We start from the raw sequence: 19,750 nt of genomic DNA, 5'->3' as shown, positions 1-19,750 counted from the left end.
CCGCTTGGGCAGCCTGCGGTGTCTCCTCTGGCGCGGTTCGCAAAGCTGCTGCGGGTGGGAAACCCGAAAACCGTAAAAGAAAAAAGTAGAGGATATCCTTCAGTTCTGCTCAGTTTAGCTAGTATCTTGATGCGCTTACTGTATTCACTGCGCTTCAGGAAAGATGTGCTGCAGGTGGCACGTGTCCAGAAGAGAGCAATGAGATTTCTTTAAAGTGTCTAAAAATATTACATTGAATAAACTTGAAAAGGGAAAATTGAGTGAAACATTAATCTTCAGATATATAAAGGGTTTTTTGTGTGGATGGAAGGAATAATGTAATGGCCCTGGAGGACAGGGTGAGAAGTAAGAGGCCTGAAACTATTTTGCAGCAATTTAAGATTTATTATAAAGATTTGAGGACTTAAAGGAGTGTTGGGGTGTTTGTGGAATTTCAGGTTGTATTATAGTTTTAAAATATGCCTGKTGGAGTTCATAAATGTATCACTATCATACTGTGGGCTGGGAAATGGACGAGTGACCTAATGAGAGGCCTTTCATCTTATTTTCTATGAAATTTCAACAACAAGCTGCTCTGAGGGCTTATCTTTATCTTCCCAACATCACAGTTACTTTGTCTTGAGTAATGTGAAAAATAGAATTAAAGCTTGTTGGTCTGCGGAGGTCAGAGCTTCAGAGGATAAGTATCAGGTGTCTGTATGCCTTTGAAAGTGAGAAAAACTCACTTAAACCCTGTGAGAATATTCCTAATGAGCTGAAGTTAAATGGAAGTGATGATAGTTTTCATTAAATGCTGATACAGCTGTGAGTATCAGTCACATTTATCTTTACTATGAACAGAGGTTTTCCAGATTTTGAGAACAAATAGCAAAATGTTTTATGCTGCCCTAAATCTAACTGCAAATACTGAAAAATAGCATTTTGTACTGTTCGCGCTAACTTTTTTCTTTTTTAAAGATTGTTTAGAGTTATGTCCATTGCTGTTCCTAAGCATAATGTGAGGATGCTCTTGCACTTTTTTGACATTTTCCTGCTGTGACACAAGGAGAGATGTTTAAAATGAGTTAATATATTGCTATAATAAAGGCTTTATAAAAATATTTTGTATTTGCAAAAGCAATGGAGAATAAAGACTTTAGACRAGTTATTCCATGTATTTGGTTTTAAAATCTAGTTCTTTGTTACAGGGCCTGGAAGATGGAGTCTTCAAATAAAACTTCACAGAAACCTTTGCGATCAAAAAAACCTATGACTCCAAGTAATGGAAAGCAAGTAAAAATGCCAGATAAAATAAAGAATGCTTCAGCAGAGGAGAAGATTTTGTGGGGCTTGCAAACTAAAGATCATTCTCTTCAGCCAAGTACCTTAGATATAATCTGTAAAAGTAAGGATTATGTCAAAATAAAAGTATTTTCTGAATCAAATGCAAGTTCAGTGCTACCTGAAAAAAAACCGTCAGTGATTCTACCAAGAGTCAGCATTAGCTCGGTAGCCAGCCAGGAATGTTGTTATGATGTAAGCGTTGATCCAGATATTAGTCAAGAAGAATGTCAAGATCCCGTGCCTGGTATAATTTGCAACAGAAATTCAGATGCAAATCAGCTTTTAAATGCTGGATGYTTAAAAGTTGTATTTCATAAGTGGTATGAAAATGCTGTAAACATAGCACCATCCAAGTCAGTTGAAGTGTGTTTATGCTCGAGCCTGAATGAACTGCCCATTGATGAGGTAAAAGAGAGCGCTGCTGAGGCTGCGGTTGACGATGATAGTAAGGGTAAGAGAACTAACAGTGTCCTTCCCATCCTGGAAAAGATGGGCATAAAACCTGGAACAAAGCCTGCTAAAAAACTTGTTCCAGTGTTAAAAAAAATAGATGAAATAGATTCTTCAAAAAAGAAAACAGAAAATTGTGCTGCCTTAGTTACTCCCATGAAGACTACAGGAGACAGAAACACTGCTCTGTCTAGGGGTAAAGTGTCTGGTGGAGATGATAGTCCACATATTTCTGAAGATGATGAAATTATGCTGCCAGATGCATTGTGTGAGTCTGATATAGGTAAGCATTGCTTTTTTTCTATTGACACAATGCTTCACTGTTTGGGCAATATCTTTCAGTTCAGCTCTTTGTGATTGATGTATGGATTTTTGTTCTATGATGAGAGTTTTGTTGGTTATCTTCTCATGTTCTGTCTGCTTTTCTAACCAGTGTACTGTTCTGAAATTATTTGAGCTGCCAAGGAAATATTGTTAGCAGGTTCATTTGCAACCCTTCCATATGTTTCACCTCAGCACATGAAAACAATCCAAACAAAGAGCGTGGTGACGGTCTTAGTGCATGCAGGACAGCACAGCAGAGGAAGCAGATAATGCAAAGAGGGAAATGGTTCTAAGAATGAGTCAAGAAAAACAATTAGAAGCTAATCCTAGAATAAGTATTTTTCTCATACTTCTCTGGGGYGGGGGGAGTGAAAGGCCTTCTTTCCGCAAAGAGCCTAAAATAAGTGACAGTAAGAAAGTAAATACTACTGTAAAAGGCAGTCATGCAAACCTAGCTCTTAGAAGGRAAAGAGGTGAGGTTTTGTTGGCCTTTTTGGAGGAAGTGGTTGCAAGGCAGCTGATGTCCTGGAGAGTGAAGCTCTTCTCAATCACTGCTGTGCTAAACTTTTCTTTGTCTTAAGAAAATCACACTTCATAACAAGTTTTACTGCTTTTTTTTCTTTTTATCAGAGTTGCGATAAGCTTGTTTACTGCAAACCAGCATGGAGTCAGTATTAAAATAAATGCTATTTTAATTACCGCTTCATAAATTCAGTATAGTTTTTTTTTTCTCTTGAATCTTTGAAATGCTCATCAAATGTGCTTTAGCACTTAGTACTATGTTGAGCGGTTCATATTTCATTGATTAAAAAAATCTGTATACTTGCTTTAAGGGGAAACTTGTTTGAGTGCAATAGATACTGAATTTCACAGTTACTCTAATGCAATGCTAAGTGCATACAAAATTTACTATTTAATATAGGTAGCTATTTAAATTATGTGCTCAATAATTTAAGAGGTTTGTTACATACAGTCTTAATTAGCTTGACTGTGATAGTGTAATACATAAATGAAACTGTGAACAGTTGTTTGCTGAAGAGTCCTCTGTATCTTAATATTCTCTTTAGAAAAATAACTAAGTTTTTCTCCTTTACCACTATAGTGATAGCTTAGTTACTTTTTTAAATAAACAAAAATTCAATCTCTTTTGGAGACCAGTGTCCTCCTATCTTACTGATTTTCAGTGTATCAGCCTTCACGTTTTTTAGGGGTAGGGAGTTAGTCTTCCAGCTCTGTCAGTTCATTCAATAACTGCCTCTACTGCTCTTACTGCTGCTTGAGTGATTAGTTGAGTGAAACAGAAGTATTCTGATCTCTGGATTTGTCTCTGCCTGGGAAAGATGCAAAATGGTGTTTTGCAGTCACAAAATTCTTGTTAAATTCATCAGAAAGTAATGAATCAGAAATGGCGTTTTTCTGGCAAGGTAAGTACAATCTTTAAGTTGCCAGTGTAAGACTCTTCTTGACTACAAAATATTACCTCTGTGAAACCCCTAGAGAATAACTTCCTCTATCTTACTCCTCATTTTAATGTGGTTAGGAGAAAGAGAGGTGGGAGGAGATCTAGTTTGTTTGCTGATAATAGGAAAGATTCTCATATTTAAAAAATCAYAGTTTTGATGTACATCTGAGGCTGGCTTCTCAGATGACAATGCTTAAGGGACCCCTAATCCCAGGAAGGTACTTACTATGATAGGTGAAAAAAAGGCAGTAAAGGAAATTGAGAGGCACTGGCCCAGAGTAGAGCAGGGAAAAGCCATCAGGCATATCTGGGTGTTATTTCTGCAGAAATAGCATGGTCATCTTTTATCTGCTTGTCTCAAGGTAGAGAGCCTGCTGCTGGTGCTAGAAAAAGGAGGAGGAGRAGAATAACTCTCTCAATAAGTGTCTCTAAAGTTTTAATAGTGAAAAACTTAACAGCAGCGATCATCAATGATCTTGTTTCCTTTTCCTCTTCCCCTCCCCACACTTCTGCCTGACTCTATGGTTTCTGCATCTTTCTACATAAAATACTTTTCCCAGTTATAATTAAAGATCAGACTACTGCAGCCAGCATATTTAAGGAGGTGCATCAGCTGATTTAAATAATACTGCTCGCCTTCCTCCCCAGCCCTGAGTTGTAATACAGAAGGAATTCTGCAAGATTAATGTGAGCTTTGTTTACTTTCAGAGAACACTCAAAGGAAGAGGGTGTGCTCAGGAAGTAAGGAAAATATCCAGCGTAAACGCATTAAAATGTCTGATGAAAACAAGAAAGAGAATTTTTGTACAATGTCAAAAAAGGAAGAAAATCTTTTGGGAAAGGTACTTGCTGGTCTTTGAATGTTTGTTGTTTTATATGTGCTTTAAAACTGAGATACGATTATCCTGTTTATAACTTTAGGTGGGGAGCACAACGTTAGGGATGCTGGTAACCCTCTTTCTAGGGAGAATTCAAATGCATGTTGGGAGGGAAAAATACAAAAGTTATTTTGAATGGATTCTCTACTAACTGAAATCTAAAATATGACAATCAAAATATAAGACAAAATGTACATAATTACACGTTTTTAATTCTTGCATATTTTAGGTAAAGTATCACTCACTTTGTGTGGATCTTGCAACAGAGATCTTTTGCAAGCCTGTGTCAGACTGCAGGTTCACTCATACGTTTCGTAATTTGCGTTAGACAGAATGGAGTTATCTTCCTTCTAGAAGATAGAAACAGGAGGAATTACTCAGAGGAATAATGATTTTTCTTCTCCGTTTTTGGAGAGTAACTGAAAATTCTCCTCTAATTCCTTTCCATTTTAGGTGAATATTTCTTTATCAGCTGCTGCTGTTTCAGAGGTAGAATGTAGAGCATACTGTCTAAGGTGTTGGTTTATGTCAGTAGTGAATGACCAGCGAGAGTAGGAAATGCGGTGCTATGAGTGCCTTCAACAGAAGTATCTTTTAGCAGTATTATAGCACACTGATAGATACTGTTTATCGATATCCATCTTGGAGAATTTCTTTTTATTCTGTTTCTTTTTTTCCTGATTGGRGCCCAAAACTGTGTTTTCATGAACTTCAAGGAATTAAAACTGAGATTATTTTAGAAGTCTCAGCTTCTTAACAATTATCAGGCAAGATGGGAAATAAAGACTTCAAGGGGAGAAAAGCTAAAAATTTTTCTTTTTTATTGTTTTGTGTTTTGTAAAACAAGTGAACTATTGTATTGTTGCAAGAAAGCAAAAGCAATTCAGTAATGACTTTCAAGAAAAGGAATGAGTTTGGCAAATTCTTTCTGTAACAGAAAAAGAGAACAAGTACTTCATACAGAGTAATAATCAGGAACCTATATTTTTTAATATTTTTTTTTGAGGGAACTCATTACCTATTTTACAAAATCTTGCTTGTTTTCCTGACATAAAAATAGAACCTCAGACCAATTTATACATAAACAGCTTTGCCTTGTGGTTGGTATCAAGGAGACCAGTCCTGATGTGTAAAATCAACACAGAACTTTATTTTGAACTTCTAGTAGTAGCAATTAAAATTATTTAAAGTTTAATTATAATTTATATAAATGTTTTTTATGGAGTCATAGGGAAAAGGTTTTTTTTTTCAGTATAAAAAAACCTCACTTGCTCATCAGTATTCTGTCTTTAAAAACAGCCTTGGCTTTCAGCAATTTCTGATCTTCAAGCCACTAGAGGAGCAAATTCCCAAATCCTACATGTAGAAAAATCCTAAATGTTAAATGTTTAAAACTACTGGTAGTGCATTGGAAATGATTGACATTAACATATTAATTTTTTCCTCCTTAAATTTTTGGAAGATGTGCTTAGGTACATTTTGACACCTTCTATATGCAAAGTAGATTAAATATAATGGAGAGAAGAATGCCAAAGTACAGAATTTGATGTTTTTTATAGCTACTAGAAATGCCACAAAAACATTAGAAAGAAAAGCATTCTTCCCTTCCCTAAATATTTAATTAGATTTTAAATTTAACATTTTATTTGTATAGTCATGTCAGGGCTGAATGATATTTATTTCTTTAAGATTTGAAATGGGGCTTTTTTTTATAGATCAAACTTGTGATTCGTGAGCGGATGGAAATTTTAAATAGTGACTTCTTTAATCATAAACTGGAAGGCTTAAGTGGAAGAATTGAACAGGCACAGTGCTGGAAAAAACATGAAGAACTAGCTATAACATTCCTAGTAAGTTTCTTTGAAAAAATGCATGACTTTTGCATGCTGAATATGCTACTACACATAACTGATTGTTACAGTACATTAGAGAAAGATGACATCTCARATGTATGCAATCTTTTCATCTTGTGTGACATAAAGATCAGTTTAATAGTAGTTGTATTTTTAACTTCTCTTAATTGCAATTGTTTCACTGTCTACTCTTTGTATGATGATGATAATGTGTCATTCAGGTAAAATTGAATTCTAATTTTAAGTAATATTGTTTCTGTTGCAGAAAAAAGTATCAAAGCTTGAGAGACGCATTAACACTGTGATAGCATTTCAGAAGAAAGTTTTGTCAAAAATGGTTGTTAATCAGGTACAATGCAGATGCGTGTGCTAATAGAGGTATTAATGACTAATTGCAAACTCATGGGTACCAATGTTTACGCTGAAACTTGATAGCTTTTCTAGCTGCATTGCTCTCACTTGCATCAATAACAAATTCTATGTAGAATTCTTAAATTGGTAGAACTTGATCTTTGGTGGAAGTTACCTGTTTTCAGTTGTATTTATTTTGCACCATCATGATTGAACAAACTTAACGGATCAAAAACAAGGTAGAGGCACTATTTCAATTGACAATTTTTGCTTTGTGTTCTATATGAGAGCCATTGGAATCCTTCTGGTGAAGGGTCAGATCTCTTTATTACAAAGTTAATGCTATTTAACAGCGTGGTCACCTCTCTTCGTTACCTTTGATCAGTCATTTAGCTATAGTCCATCATTTGCCAAAGAGCCATGAATGACAAGTTGAAGACCACTTCCTTAGGCAATGAAATTGAAAATATGGAGCAAAGAAAGCATTTTTAATGTTGCTATTAGTAGTCAAGCACTTTTCATGGAAGTATTCATACATTAACACTAAAATGATACTGTTAGGAAACAACATTTTTGTGTGGGGATATTTGATTCTCATGAACAATAGGAATATCTCATGTGTTTAGCATGATTGTATCTTGTGCTGAAATTTTTAGCTACTTAYATGGGAGAAAGGCTTCTGTGAACTATCAGCCTCTTATTTCGTGTTGATTGTGTATTTCATAAGAGATTGCACTTTTATAGAAGTATGTGTCTTTAAGTAAAAAAGAGAAAGACTTGGGGTTTTGTCCTTGTTCTTTAACATGTAAACCAAGTCTTTGTTCTTTAACATCAGAAAGTATAATGAGACTTGCTCGTGGTGAATGTGCAATTTTGTCTAGAARCTTTCACATATTTCACGGGATTTGTTTTATGTCTTCTTGACTTCCTCCCAAAAAACTTTAGGAAGTGTAAAACATATACAGATAAAGATGCTTATAAGCCTTAAATTTTAAGTAGACTTTTTTTWWAAAAAAAAGTTAATCTTCAAGAAAAAACTAAGTGCTTTACTATTATTGTGGACTTTTTTTCTCCTAGTTCTAAATGCACCTTGGCTAACTTAGTATTTGTTGCACAGATAAGCAGGTTTATATTGTGACCCCTATGACAATGCAGTATTTGTTTCCTGCTCTGTCAGGCAAGGCTTCCTAGTGCAGACTCGCAAAATATAATTCTAAACCAGCTTGGATCCTCTGCTTCCTTTGCAAATGCCATAAATGYGCAAGAAAGGTGCTCAAATGAATTTTTACTGTCATCCCACACTRATTTCACTTCATGTGTTTCAGAAGATGCAAGGTAGGTGTCTATATTATAATTTGAAAATGTACTTACTGGCCTTATTGCTTTAAAACACTTATGAGGACTTACTCTTTCCCTCAACTCTTCACTGGCAGTTTGAATTCAATCATAAAATAAAATTTAACTCAGCCATTATTTAGGTGCTCAGTGCTGTTGCTCATATCTCCACTTTATCCATTACAGCTCAACTAGATCATCAGTCCTTAAAGTGCTCCAAGACAAACAGGTCTGTTAGGCATTGATTTCTTATTGCACAACAGGAAGAATGTCTGTGTAAAGATATTTGAGTGSTCATGATAGGAAAAATCTTCCAGGTAACTTCTTAATGCGAAATATAAAAATTGGAATAGAATATAGTACATTCAGTGTTTTTAAGACACTTTTGGAATGAGAGAAATCAAAATTCCAGAAAAACAATTTTGTATATTATGAAATTTTAGGTCAGTATATACTAAATAACGTTCAAGGGAATTCTAAACAGTTTTTTTAATAGTTCCTTAAAGTATTTTAACTTGTTCATGTCAGTGTTTTACCAGTTACAATACTTTTCATGTGTAAGTTGTGTGCACTCTGCAAAAACTCACAACCAGTGTTCTGCTTGGAGCCTTGCACACTTGCAGAAAAAATGGAAGAAATCTTCAGRTGCTCCCTAAAAGAGCTGGCAAGGAGCTTGCATTTATTTCTGTCTTGGCAGATCTGAGACTAAAGCTTGTTCCCATCCTCTGGTGCTGGTTGAGTATCGGTGTGAGAGCTCTGGAGTAATGCTCCCCATCTGCCACTTGCGGGGTCCTCTTTGTGTGTTACATCCAGCTCCCTCAGGTGGATGTTTTGGGGATGTCCGTCTCTTCTTGTTCTCTCCTATTGTACCCAACAGGATTTCTCTGCACCAGCTAGTATGAAAATAGTAACTTACTTTGGCCTGTATATATACAAAGACAAAATAATGCTATTTTGTGTTCATAGACAGTTTTGTTCAAACAAATATTTTATGTGCTGTATTCTTTCTTATGCTTGCCACTTATTCAGTAGTACCAAGAGAGATTTTATCAGACCCTTGATTACTGTTGATGGGATACTGTAAATAAATAGCTGCAAGGCAAAGTAAAACAAAGACGTCGTTAATAATGTAAAAAGTGAGGAGCAGGTTCAGAGAACTTCTTTTCTGAGGAAATTTTGTAAGTAAACATAAATCTGTTTATGGATTTTTCTATGCCTGAGTTTTGCAAGCTTTCACTGATTATATTTCTGTGACTTGGAACAAATATCCAATTTAAAAAAAGGCACATTAGGGAGTTAATGTGCAAACTGCAGAAATCTTTTTTCCTATAACTGGAATCTGGCTTTCAAGCTTGTGAAGAAGCCTTTCATCCTGTACATGATGTTGTTCAATTGCTTTATTTAATCTGGTGATAAACCTATATATTCTGTGTGATAAGAATAATATGGAATCTTCATTATTATTCCAGTCCACCTGCAATATTTAGTTTACCACTCCACTTCTCACGCTCCTTTCAACTTACTCTGGAAATTTACAGTCAGTACTCTCTACGCACGGTTTTCATGATGATCGACAGACTTGTAAGGGTTTTAGTGCGGATCGCTAATAAAAGGGCTGACGTGTATTATCACATGTGCTAAAATGTGAGGGTGTGCTCCTTCCCCCAAAACCAGCATCTCAGGATCTGAGCAAACAGCAGGAACAGAGCTTGCTGGATGAAATGTCAGGGTCATATGTTGTGTTAGATCAGCCTCTTGGATCWTCCATATACCTGAAGGGATGTTCACTCTTTGGAGTCCTTATAAACTGTTTCCTACCTACCTGCTTTTCCTACCTACAGTTTTCTTCAACTATCAGGTTTTACTTCAGCGATAAGCCAGGGCAGGTTAGCGGTGCCTGAGCCTGAGTCTGAGGGAGAATAACCCGACAGTTACATCATCATAACTGGCAGAAGCCTGAGTGGGTGGGCAGAGATGGGAAGACTCTTAAGTGCAAGTACGATATCCCTGAAAGGAGTTGGGGCCATCTTAACGCTTGAGACTACGGATTAATTGCTTACAGGAATTAATAACCCTAAATGAATAAGATATGCTAAAATCAGGAAGTATTATTTAGGTGTGGTAGTGTTAAATCTAGTGAAATGTGTTCAGAAATACAGATTCCTTGCCACAGTGATGTAATACTACCTTTAGAGCAATGATGTCGCCACCTTAAAAAAATACTTTGACGCTGCCTAGTATTTGTTTCGTAACAAAACACATTACCTATATTTAAAGGTAAAGTTGCTGTGAACTAGAGTTGATAGAATTTACCTTAAAATATTTGAAAAAGGAGTAGGAAAGTGATCCCCCCCAACCTTATAGTTCGGCTTCCTGTTGCTTGCTTAACTTCATTAGTATTCCTTGTGTTCCACTGATTACAGYGTATTATACCATACTAGGAGTCTTGCTGCAACCAAGTCCTAAATTCTCTTAYGTCCTTGTTTGGCTTCTGTGACTGAGTCTGTAACCACAAAAGCTGTTTTCTGGTTCACAGGCTGATAAGGCAGATTGTATTAACTGAAAGATTGTCTCAACWCCCTAATTCAGTCAAAGACAGAGGAACTTGTAAAATTTAGCAAGGTGGACAGTTGCAGAATACTAAAGTTAGTGGTTATCATAGTTTCCTTTCTTTGGCAGGACAGTCTGCTTGGGGGACTTTGTTTGTTTGTTTTTAAGCAGCCTAAGTAAAGTGAAATAAACTAGTAGTGTGTTACTATCAGTAGTATTATTACTGTCTGCAATAAGAGATAAGCTATCTGGGGGAAAAAAAGCCCTTTAACTATTATAGCAAACAGCATGAACTCATAGAACATTTTATGGCATTGTTTGATATCAAGTATTGAAGGGCTGCTGTCAATTTTTAAGCAGAGTACCTTTCAGAGTGTTTCAGCTATTAAACTTGATTTTAAGTGCTCATATTAATATTTGAAGTTTTGCTTTCAAAATATGGTAAGTAAAATCTTAAACAGATAACTAGTACCTGCACCAAGAAAACTATGTCCAGATAAACAAAACACTGCTAATCACCTGCAATATGAATCTGAAAAAAAAATTATGATCTTATTTTTCACTCTTTAATTTTTTTCAAAGAAAAATGTGTTAACTTATGCTTTTTTACTGTCTGAATAACTGAATCTTTGCTTATGGCAAAATGAAATAGGAAAGTTCACTTATCCAAAAACAGTCTTTTCAGTATCCCTGAAAAAATCAGCAATGAGAATTTCTTGATTTCTTATTCRATATGAGTAAGGTTCAAAACACTAATTTTAAACAACTCTGGTTAGGTTATCCTTTTCTTAGTTGTAACCAGCAAACAACTACAGGGTATCCAGAGGACAAAAGAGGAGAACTTTTGCATGACTGTAATTGCACAACAAAATGTGGATAGGATTCCCATGTTTCTTTTTTGGAAATCTTTAATAGAAATATCAGCGTTTGGAGCATATGTACAGTGAGTCTACTGTATTAAATTACTAGTTTTTTATCTAAATAGGTACAGTAAATCTGATGCAACCTAGATATTTAATTTCCTGTACTTGTACAGTATCTATACCTGCAGAACCTCTTTATAGAATAGCTCTACATTTGACATCAGTTTAGGTGGTGAATGAACCTAGAAAGTACACTACGGTATGGCCAGTGCAAATGTCAGACTGTCCCCTTGGTTGCTGTTATCTTTTTCTCTGAGTAAATTTACATTTCACATGTTTCCATTCTGTGTGATCTTAGACAGTTTTTTTTTTTATCCTTAGGATCAACTGGATTAGCTTTGCCATTAATAAGTAGATTAATTCTTTAGGAATTTTGTTTAGCCTTTGCATTATAAAATTGACTTACTAGCATGTTTGCATATTAGTACACCTAATGGCAATTATTAATGGGTTTGAGTATTAAGTAACCCTGGATTTGAGACCACAAAATATACCTCAACGGATCTCATGCCATTTGATAAGCAGTGCGAGATAATGAAGTTGACAGGTTTGAGGCAGTGTGAGTAATTAAGGGTTACAGTTTGGAAAGCATAAAAACATAGTGCTGGTGGACAGAATTTCAATTAATACATGCCCCTATTTTCATAAAGCAAGCAAAATACCTCACTTATTTTACTAAAATGGAAGCAAGTAGAGTTTGTTTCTAGAAAAGATGTCTAGAATTTCATTCGTTCTCCTGATCTGTAGCGTACTCTGCTGTTAAATAGTAAATGTAACAATGCACAACTTAATAAATTGTAAGGATTTAATTTTTCTCCTAGTGCCATAAATTATTACCTGTTCTATTATTAATTTTTCTGAGCCATTATTTTGTTTAAATTGTTTGAATCAACCAGCTCAACCTTTCATGGTCCATACATTTGTGTACCTGTTCTTAATGCTTTTCAGGAGAAGTTATATATCTCTAAATGTGTTTTTATCTATTTTTGTGTTGTTTATTAGCTCTGATGAAGTCATACTGATCTCTGTGGAAGGCCAAAATTCAGCAACTGCAAATAATTCAGGTATTGAAACTTAACGTTGAATTCATGTATGCTAATGGATATACTGCAGAATATACAGAGTACGTMTAGCTTATTACTGGCTAGATTTTTTGTGTGTCATTTTCTTTATTTTCTTTTTTCTTTAATGTCATTAAAATACAGTTTTGATTCTGAAATACTTAAGGATGTGTCAGTTCTTTTTTTTAAATCTCCTGTTGCTTTATGTAGCCAGATTAAAAAAAAAAAAAAAACTACCAGAAAATTTCAATTATTTAAAACGTGTTTGCATTGGTATTCTTGTATGAGAGGGCACTAATGACAATTTTTACACATCTAAGACAATACCAAGCAGGGTGAGTTAACTTGCTAGATACTTGCTTCTTAGATAAAGGCAATACTGCACATTCTTGGTAAGTTTGTTATTTCCATAACTGTCCTATGTTTTTGGGGGGACAGACAGAGACTTACAACATTCTGTTGCTCTAACAATTATTTAAAAGTATTTTTGTAACAGTATATATTAAGACTAACAGACAAAATATTTTAAACATTTGTGAAAACTATGTTACAGATATTCCAAATAACCATGTATCTACACGAGCAGAAAAGTCAGCAACAGCTCAGGTAAAAAATAAACTTAAGTGTATTTTTCATGTTTTCCTCAAATAAAACAAATTGTAGTTGATGGTACGTAGGCCACTTCAGTACCCTGGATTTTGAGTTATTCTTAGAGCTAATTTGTATTTGAGTACAGCCTATATTGAAGCTTCTCGTGGTTTTGTACAGATAATGTAGGTATAGGCTGTCATCCCTCTTGCTTCTGTAATTTTTTTGCCGCCTTCTTAACGATGAACTTACAGAGGAAAGAATAATATGTAAAGTGATGAAGAAATGCTGTGCTTGTTTTCCCCTTGGAAATGGAGATTGTGCCTTCTCCATGCATGGAGTTTTCCATGGTGCATGGAAAACTACAGAAACAATTAGGTTAAGCAAATGAAAGGACAAGAGATATTGGTTGTTTCTGAGCTATTTTAGTTTTGTAAGCACTTTTTCAGCTTCATTTGTTCCTCATTTTGGATAGAAGGTGAATATTTAAGGAAAAGAAATAAAGTAGGTCTCTTTCTTCCAGCCCTGAGAGTTTATTCTAAGTTACTTTTTGATCCCTTAAATAAAACCAAGTTGATATACTTGCTTTCCTGACCTGCAGAAAAGGGGAGGGGGAGAGTAAACCTGAAACTTCTTAGTGCTTCTTCATACAATCCAGGAAGTGGTGAGTCTCACCCCTAACCACAACAAAGCMCATGCATGTTACCTTTTTCAAGCAGAATTAATTTTTGATTTTGTGAAAGATGAGTTTCTCAGACCTTCCTAAAGTGTCTTTGATTATTCTGAAATCCCTCTCTGAATGCTTCCAAACAAATTATTCAGTACCAATCTTAGAGTTCTGACAAGCTGCATTTCTTCTTCAAAGAGAGGTTTATCAGCTATTATTCTACTGGAAGAAAAGTCTAGATACAGTTTAAGATAGGATTTTGGAATCCTAATGTAGGATTCCTGAGTCGAATGTTGACATCCCTACCTACAATTGATGTTGAGATAGATTTGTAGCAATTCAGTATTTAAAATACTCCTCAAAAATATTTAAGTGCTAATCACATTTTAAAAATAACACAGAAGCCTGTAGACTAGAATCGTATTGTGGGCTCTAAGCTGGTTCATGCCATTGATCCAGGGCCACATGCTTCAGGTGTTGAAAAATTTAATGTTTTGTGATTATGATGTGAAATCCAAACAGTGGCAGRAGAGGCAGTGCTGGTGGGATTGGAGCAGCTCCTCATACTTGATTGGAAGGGTAGATTTGGCTGGAGGTGTGTTTTTACTCTGAAAATATTAATGTGAAGACACTTTTAACTGACTGATATAGTCTCAAACTTAGCTTCACTTTAACCATTTACTCCAACCTAGTATTCTTCAATTTGCCTATGATGCCATCTCCCTACTTAAGCTACAAGAAAGCATAATAAAGTATTTATAGTGTGCATATTGGCCAACTGGAGTTCATAGCCTTTTTATAGACTGCATTTTCGTTCCTGTTTTCTAATTTTAAAGGATGCTTTTGTTTTACACTGTGCTCAGAATGCTTTCTGAGGAGTTCTGAGTCTGAATCAGCCGTCTTTCTTGACTGCCTTTTTTTGATTGAGGAAAATAATCATAGGTAACTGCAAAAATCCAAGCATTGAGAAGCATGKCTTTTACCATGGTAACTTGTAGAGATCATGGTGGTACTGAAGTAAACTTCTTCCCCTGGGAGAGCAGGCAAAACTTCATAAATTTAGATTCATGTAAAGCTACTATAAAAACACATGATTTCTTAATGATGTTTAGTGATTTATTAAGTTTATCAACTGAGTGACTTTTTTTCGTAAGAATAGCAGAGAAAATGAGATGRTACAATTTTGGCTCTTAGAGTGCCTGTAAAATTTATACTGGTATGTCCAGTCCTAGGCCCAGTTGTACTAGAAGGTGTCCTAAAACAATTAAATGACTTTCTAGAAAGTGACCTCAAATGACTGATTAAATAGTTTGTTGTAGACCATCAAGTATTGTTTTTACTTGCTTGAATTTCTGCATATCCACTATGTGTGGCTCTATAACTTTATGGGGTTTTTTGAAGAATTTTTTTTCATTGTGTAGGGATCTAAACTTACAGATACGTTCCGTTCTGCAAACTGTTAAATAGTCTTGTAGTTACTTGATACTAAAATTGAAAGAGAAACACTCAAGTGATGTCTTTTTCAGAGTGAAATAAAAGAAAGACAACTTGAAGTGATTGACCTAACAGAAGAAGAAAAGCACAACTCCAGCAAAGGTAAAGAGACTATTTTGTTAACTCACTTTTTAGCATCTCCCTGAACTTAATGGGGTAGGTGTAACTATGAATCACTTAATTTACTTAACTTTATTCGAAGGACAATCATAAAACTCTATCTATTTCTCAAAGGGAAAACACTCTCCTATAAGCAGCTGCCCTTGCATATCTTTAATAGCAGTGAATTGTTTTGTCAGATGAAAAGCAGTATTTAAAGAATTTGCCTTCTCATAAAGAATGACTGTTTGTGACTACAAATCTCCCTACTCCTGTCACAATCTCTACTCTTACAAGGAGAAAACAGTTGCACTTTCTCATTAAGACAAGCTGTTACATTGAACAGCCTTTTTAACTGCTTGGTAATAGTTAGTCACACTGTGTTCTTCTTAAAAAGGATACTGCTCAGTATAAACAAAAGGGATTGCTGTTTTTCATTCAGCTAAGTGGAGACTTGTTCTCAGCATGATAGGAACTGCCAAGATTTGTCTTACTCATACTAAAATAAGGCATTTCCTTTCTTAGTTCCTCAGAACAAAGAGATTCACTTTGAGGTAAGGTATGAGATTTTTAAGGCTTGGGAGAATCAGATTATACAACTTTGCAATGAAAATACTAAGATTGATATGAAGGAAGCATGAATCCATGCACAAAAGTACCAGAAGAAAGTAATGATAAAATAGAAAGAAAGAAACAGAAAGTGTCAAGTGTCAAAACATAGAATATATCATTTGGGGGGGGGGCAGATTACATGCAGTGACCAGACAGCAAGAAGAGAAAGAACATASTGAAGCTGTAAGATAGATGACAGGAAGAAAAAGAACAGCTGGAGCCATAAGAAACCTAAATAAGGAAAATGAAGGACAGTGTCTTACTCAGCAGTTTTATTGAGGACTCATAAAGGGTAAATAAGACACTGAAGCAGAAGATCACAATAATTTCCACTCCTAAAATTTGAAATTATTTACTGTTTTTGTAAACCGCCACATCAGTTATGTGCCATTCAAATGGTTTTGCATTTTAATAACAAGTAAATAGTTATTTGAGAACAACTTGAAAGTTTGATGACAGAATTTTGCCACTATTCCTGTATGGAATTAAGTAGTAGTCACCTAACTTCTCCAAGATTTGAAGACGAAAATCAGTGGTTACAGAGATTCAGGATGGACTCATTCTGTTCCAGTTTCACTTTCTGATAATCTTGCTACACTAAGATGAAGCAATTGTCCAGTTTAAAGAAATTTGCACTTGATAGATTATTTTGTAAAGATAGGGAGTCCTGTAAGTTGCATCTTACAATAGGGAAGGACCCACAGCATGTAGGGAAAAATCATTAATATATGAATTGAGGATCTTAATGCAGCTGTTTTTTGATAGGCAGAAAAATAATCTTTAAAGCTTGCATCTTGTTTGCAGGCAAAACAGAAAAAGATCAGAAATCTGTATCRCATGAAAGGAGTTCCAAACCAGTATGCCTCAGTTCAGCTCACTTAGCGCTAACGGCGGAAACATCAGATGAGGTACTCTTTTGGTACTTTTTTTTTTTTTTCCCGACTTCCATACTACACGAATTTTAAATCGTGGATTTGGATATTGCAGAGTAATGTAGAACTTAAAGGAAAAAGACCTTTTCAAATGGGAAAGGAACAGTGTTTAAACCATTTGACTTTAAAGGAGTAAGCTTTTGTTATGCCACTAGGAGGCAGGATTGTAATGATAATAGAACAGTAAAGGTTTTGCAAGAAGTAAGCAATCAATGCCAGGAGATTCTGTGGCTAGAAACAAATGNAAAAAAAAAAAAAAAAAAAATTGTTTAAGTCTTTCCAACTTCCCCCTTCTTTTCCTCTGCCAGGGCTTTCTCTCCTTTTCCTTGCTGTTGTACATGCTCTGTCTCTCCAAATTTGTCATGCCTAAAAATGTTTGAAAACATTATTTGCTAACAGGACTTAAACAGTTTTTATTCTTCCATACGGATACTTCCAAGTGTAAGTAAAACTTCTTTCAGCAGGAAAGTTTTTACTTAAAATATATGGCATGTCTAAAGTATTATCTTAATACTCAAAAAAGAAAATACAGTATTTTTTTTCTGCTGCTTGTTGATAATACATAAAGAAGGCTGAATCTGTGAAGCAGTAAACATACGCTTTATATGCCTAAACATTTATCTTAAGTCTGTGTTTAATATTTGTTAAAATTGATAATAGTTGAGTTTGAAGACATCTRCAGTTTTATTCATCTGTGCAGTGTATACCAGTTTTAAAACTAAGTAACAAAGTATATGCACAGGTTTGCTTTCTATCTGAACTGACCCTCCCCAAAACCCTTTAAAAATGTCTAGAAATTATATCAGTGCACTAAAGATCCAAAGTAAATAAGCATCTTCCCAGATTTAATGGTAACCTCTGCAGCAGGTTGTTCTAAGTTGGTATTACTATAGTACAAGGAGTTGTTTTGTGCTTTGGGGAAGAGCATAGTGGATAGACAGAGATGAGGAATCAGCAATTTGCTTAATCTTAATACATGGAAAGCAGATAATCTGTAACACTTCTGCTAGCTTAGAAACTGTACARATAGTAGCAGCTCAGAAGTTTATATACTTGCACAAAGCAATGTTAGTATGAATAAAAAGTAATACGTTTGTCTGTTGTCGTTGTTTAAATAACAGCTATTCCTGTCTTGTCGCCTAGGCTCCCAAGCAGTTTCCACATCTTCCTCCGCTGCCAAGGATCCCTCCTTGTCCAGAACTTGCTGAAGAATTCAGAGACACTGTCCCTCCTCAGAAGCCTGAACTAAAAGTGGCTCAGGTGCAAAATCCAAAGGGGATTGGACTGTCATGGTCCCTTAAGGAAATAGATCCAAAGTGTGCTCCTCTAGACAGTTATCACTTGTACCTGTTCCGTGAAAACCCCAGGAACACTTCTGCATCACGTTGGAAGAAAATAGGCAAAATAAGGGCTTTGCCACTTCCAATGGCTTGCTCTTTATCACAGTTCACTATCCCAGAGACATGCTACTTTGCCATTCAGTCAAAAGATATATGTGGACGTTACGGACCATTTTGCGATATACAGTCTATTACCTTAAGTCTTTAAAAAAAACTCTTGAAGACCCAGACTACCTCAGCAACTGGTCTGTTGTTTCAGTGAGAAGTACTACATTCTTACTTGCAATTGCAAGATTTGAATCAAAGTGTTATTTGTACTGCAGACAGCGTTAACTTCCGTATGTTTCCGGCTTGTTACCATCTTTCTTACATTATAAACTTTATTAGTTTTGTAAGCTTATTTCTACAGCCTTAAAAAAGATGAAGACTTTTTTAAAAAACTTACTTCCACATTTTACTTTTTTGCATCTTTACTGTTACATTGGAAGGGATTATCGGCTATAGGAAAGAATTGAAAATTCTAATAAAAGTTTCTTCATTATTTTGAGTGGCATTAATGAACCATGATCTAAACTGGTTTGAATGCTTGCAAAGGGATAGGCTCATCTTTCTTACTCCTGTTTTTAAAACATGTAGGAAGATCTCTTTTATCGTTCCTAAATGGCACAAGCTTCCCAAGTTTAAGTTTTTAAAGATACGTTAGTTCAGACAACATTGCTGTAGTATCTCTGTTATTTTGAAGCTTCTAAGAACCACRTAAAATTGCTTGTTAATGTAGCTGTGATAATAAAATAGTTAATACTTAAGAGCACAGTTCCTAACATTTGTACTTTTTTTTCTCATATGTTACCAAAATATGGTAAAATAACTCAAATATATTGATGTAAATGTTCCAGACTTCTGTCTTGCAATGTTATTTCTGGTATTTACAGTTTATAAAGAATCTGAAAATATTTGTGGAGGAAAAAAATACCATCTAGATTAACAGCTGCTATCGAGTATTCCAGTGGTTTAGGCTTCTCCCCTTTGTTCCTATGATTAGAAGGCAGAAGTTTTATTGCGTTTGGGAGACTGTTTCTGGGGAGTGGGGGAGGTTTGTTTTTGGTCTGGATCAATCCAGTCTTTGATCTGGACACACACTCATCATACAGATGAGTATCTGTACTGTTGTCATCTCAGTGCAAACCTGAAGCTTGGACAGAAGCATATGCAGAAGTCACTGGTCTGTGTCAAACATTAGTTCTCACATGGTCAGGCTTCTGAAATCAGTGCACTCGATCTCTTAAAATACACAGCTGTTCCTGCAAAATAGAAGAGACCTTACCAATAATCTACTTAGCACATGTCTGTGGATCTTTTACATCACTCAATAGCTATTCTTGGGGGACCATGCTCTTAGATGTTGTCTTGGCTTACCTGCAAGGCCTTTATTAGAGGGCAAAAATAACCAGCTTGTGTTTTTAATATGGGCAGGAAGAATTTAATTTTTCCTGTTCACACGTACACTC

General features: G+C 35.4%; 1 protein-coding gene across 2 annotated transcripts; it reads left to right on the top strand.

The window, feature by feature from the left end:
* The first annotated feature begins 1,165 nt into the window (after window positions 1-1,165).
* On the top strand, window positions 1,166-19,063 carry ATF7IP2 (activating transcription factor 7 interacting protein 2). 2 transcript variants are annotated; one of them, XM_085303283.1, is made up of 10 exons: window positions 1,166-2,056; window positions 4,268-4,401; window positions 6,153-6,287; window positions 6,556-6,639; window positions 7,819-7,976; window positions 12,452-12,513; window positions 13,064-13,116; window positions 15,292-15,361; window positions 16,775-16,878; window positions 18,046-19,063. In XM_085303283.1, the coding sequence occupies exons 1-10, from the start codon at window positions 1,198-1,200 to the stop codon at window positions 18,448-18,450; spliced, it is 2,064 nt and encodes a 687-aa protein (XP_085159409.1). In that variant the 5' UTR covers window positions 1,166-1,197; the 3' UTR covers window positions 18,451-19,063. The 2 variants fall into 2 exon arrangements, with proteins under 2 accessions (XP_085159409.1, XP_085159416.1); XM_085303290.1 differs by lacking the exon at window positions 6,556-6,639.
* The last annotated feature ends 687 nt before the right edge of the window (window positions 19,064-19,750 follow it).

Source organism: Rhea americana, unplaced genomic scaffold, assembly GCF_003343005.1.
Source record: "Rhea americana isolate MKP2758 unplaced genomic scaffold, rheAme1 scaffold_10, whole genome shotgun sequence".
NCBI classification, from domain to species: domain Eukaryota; kingdom Metazoa; phylum Chordata; class Aves; order Rheiformes; family Rheidae; genus Rhea; species Rhea americana.
The sequence above is the reverse complement of the archived record's forward strand: the minus strand, read 5'-3'. Positions and strand labels throughout refer to the sequence as shown.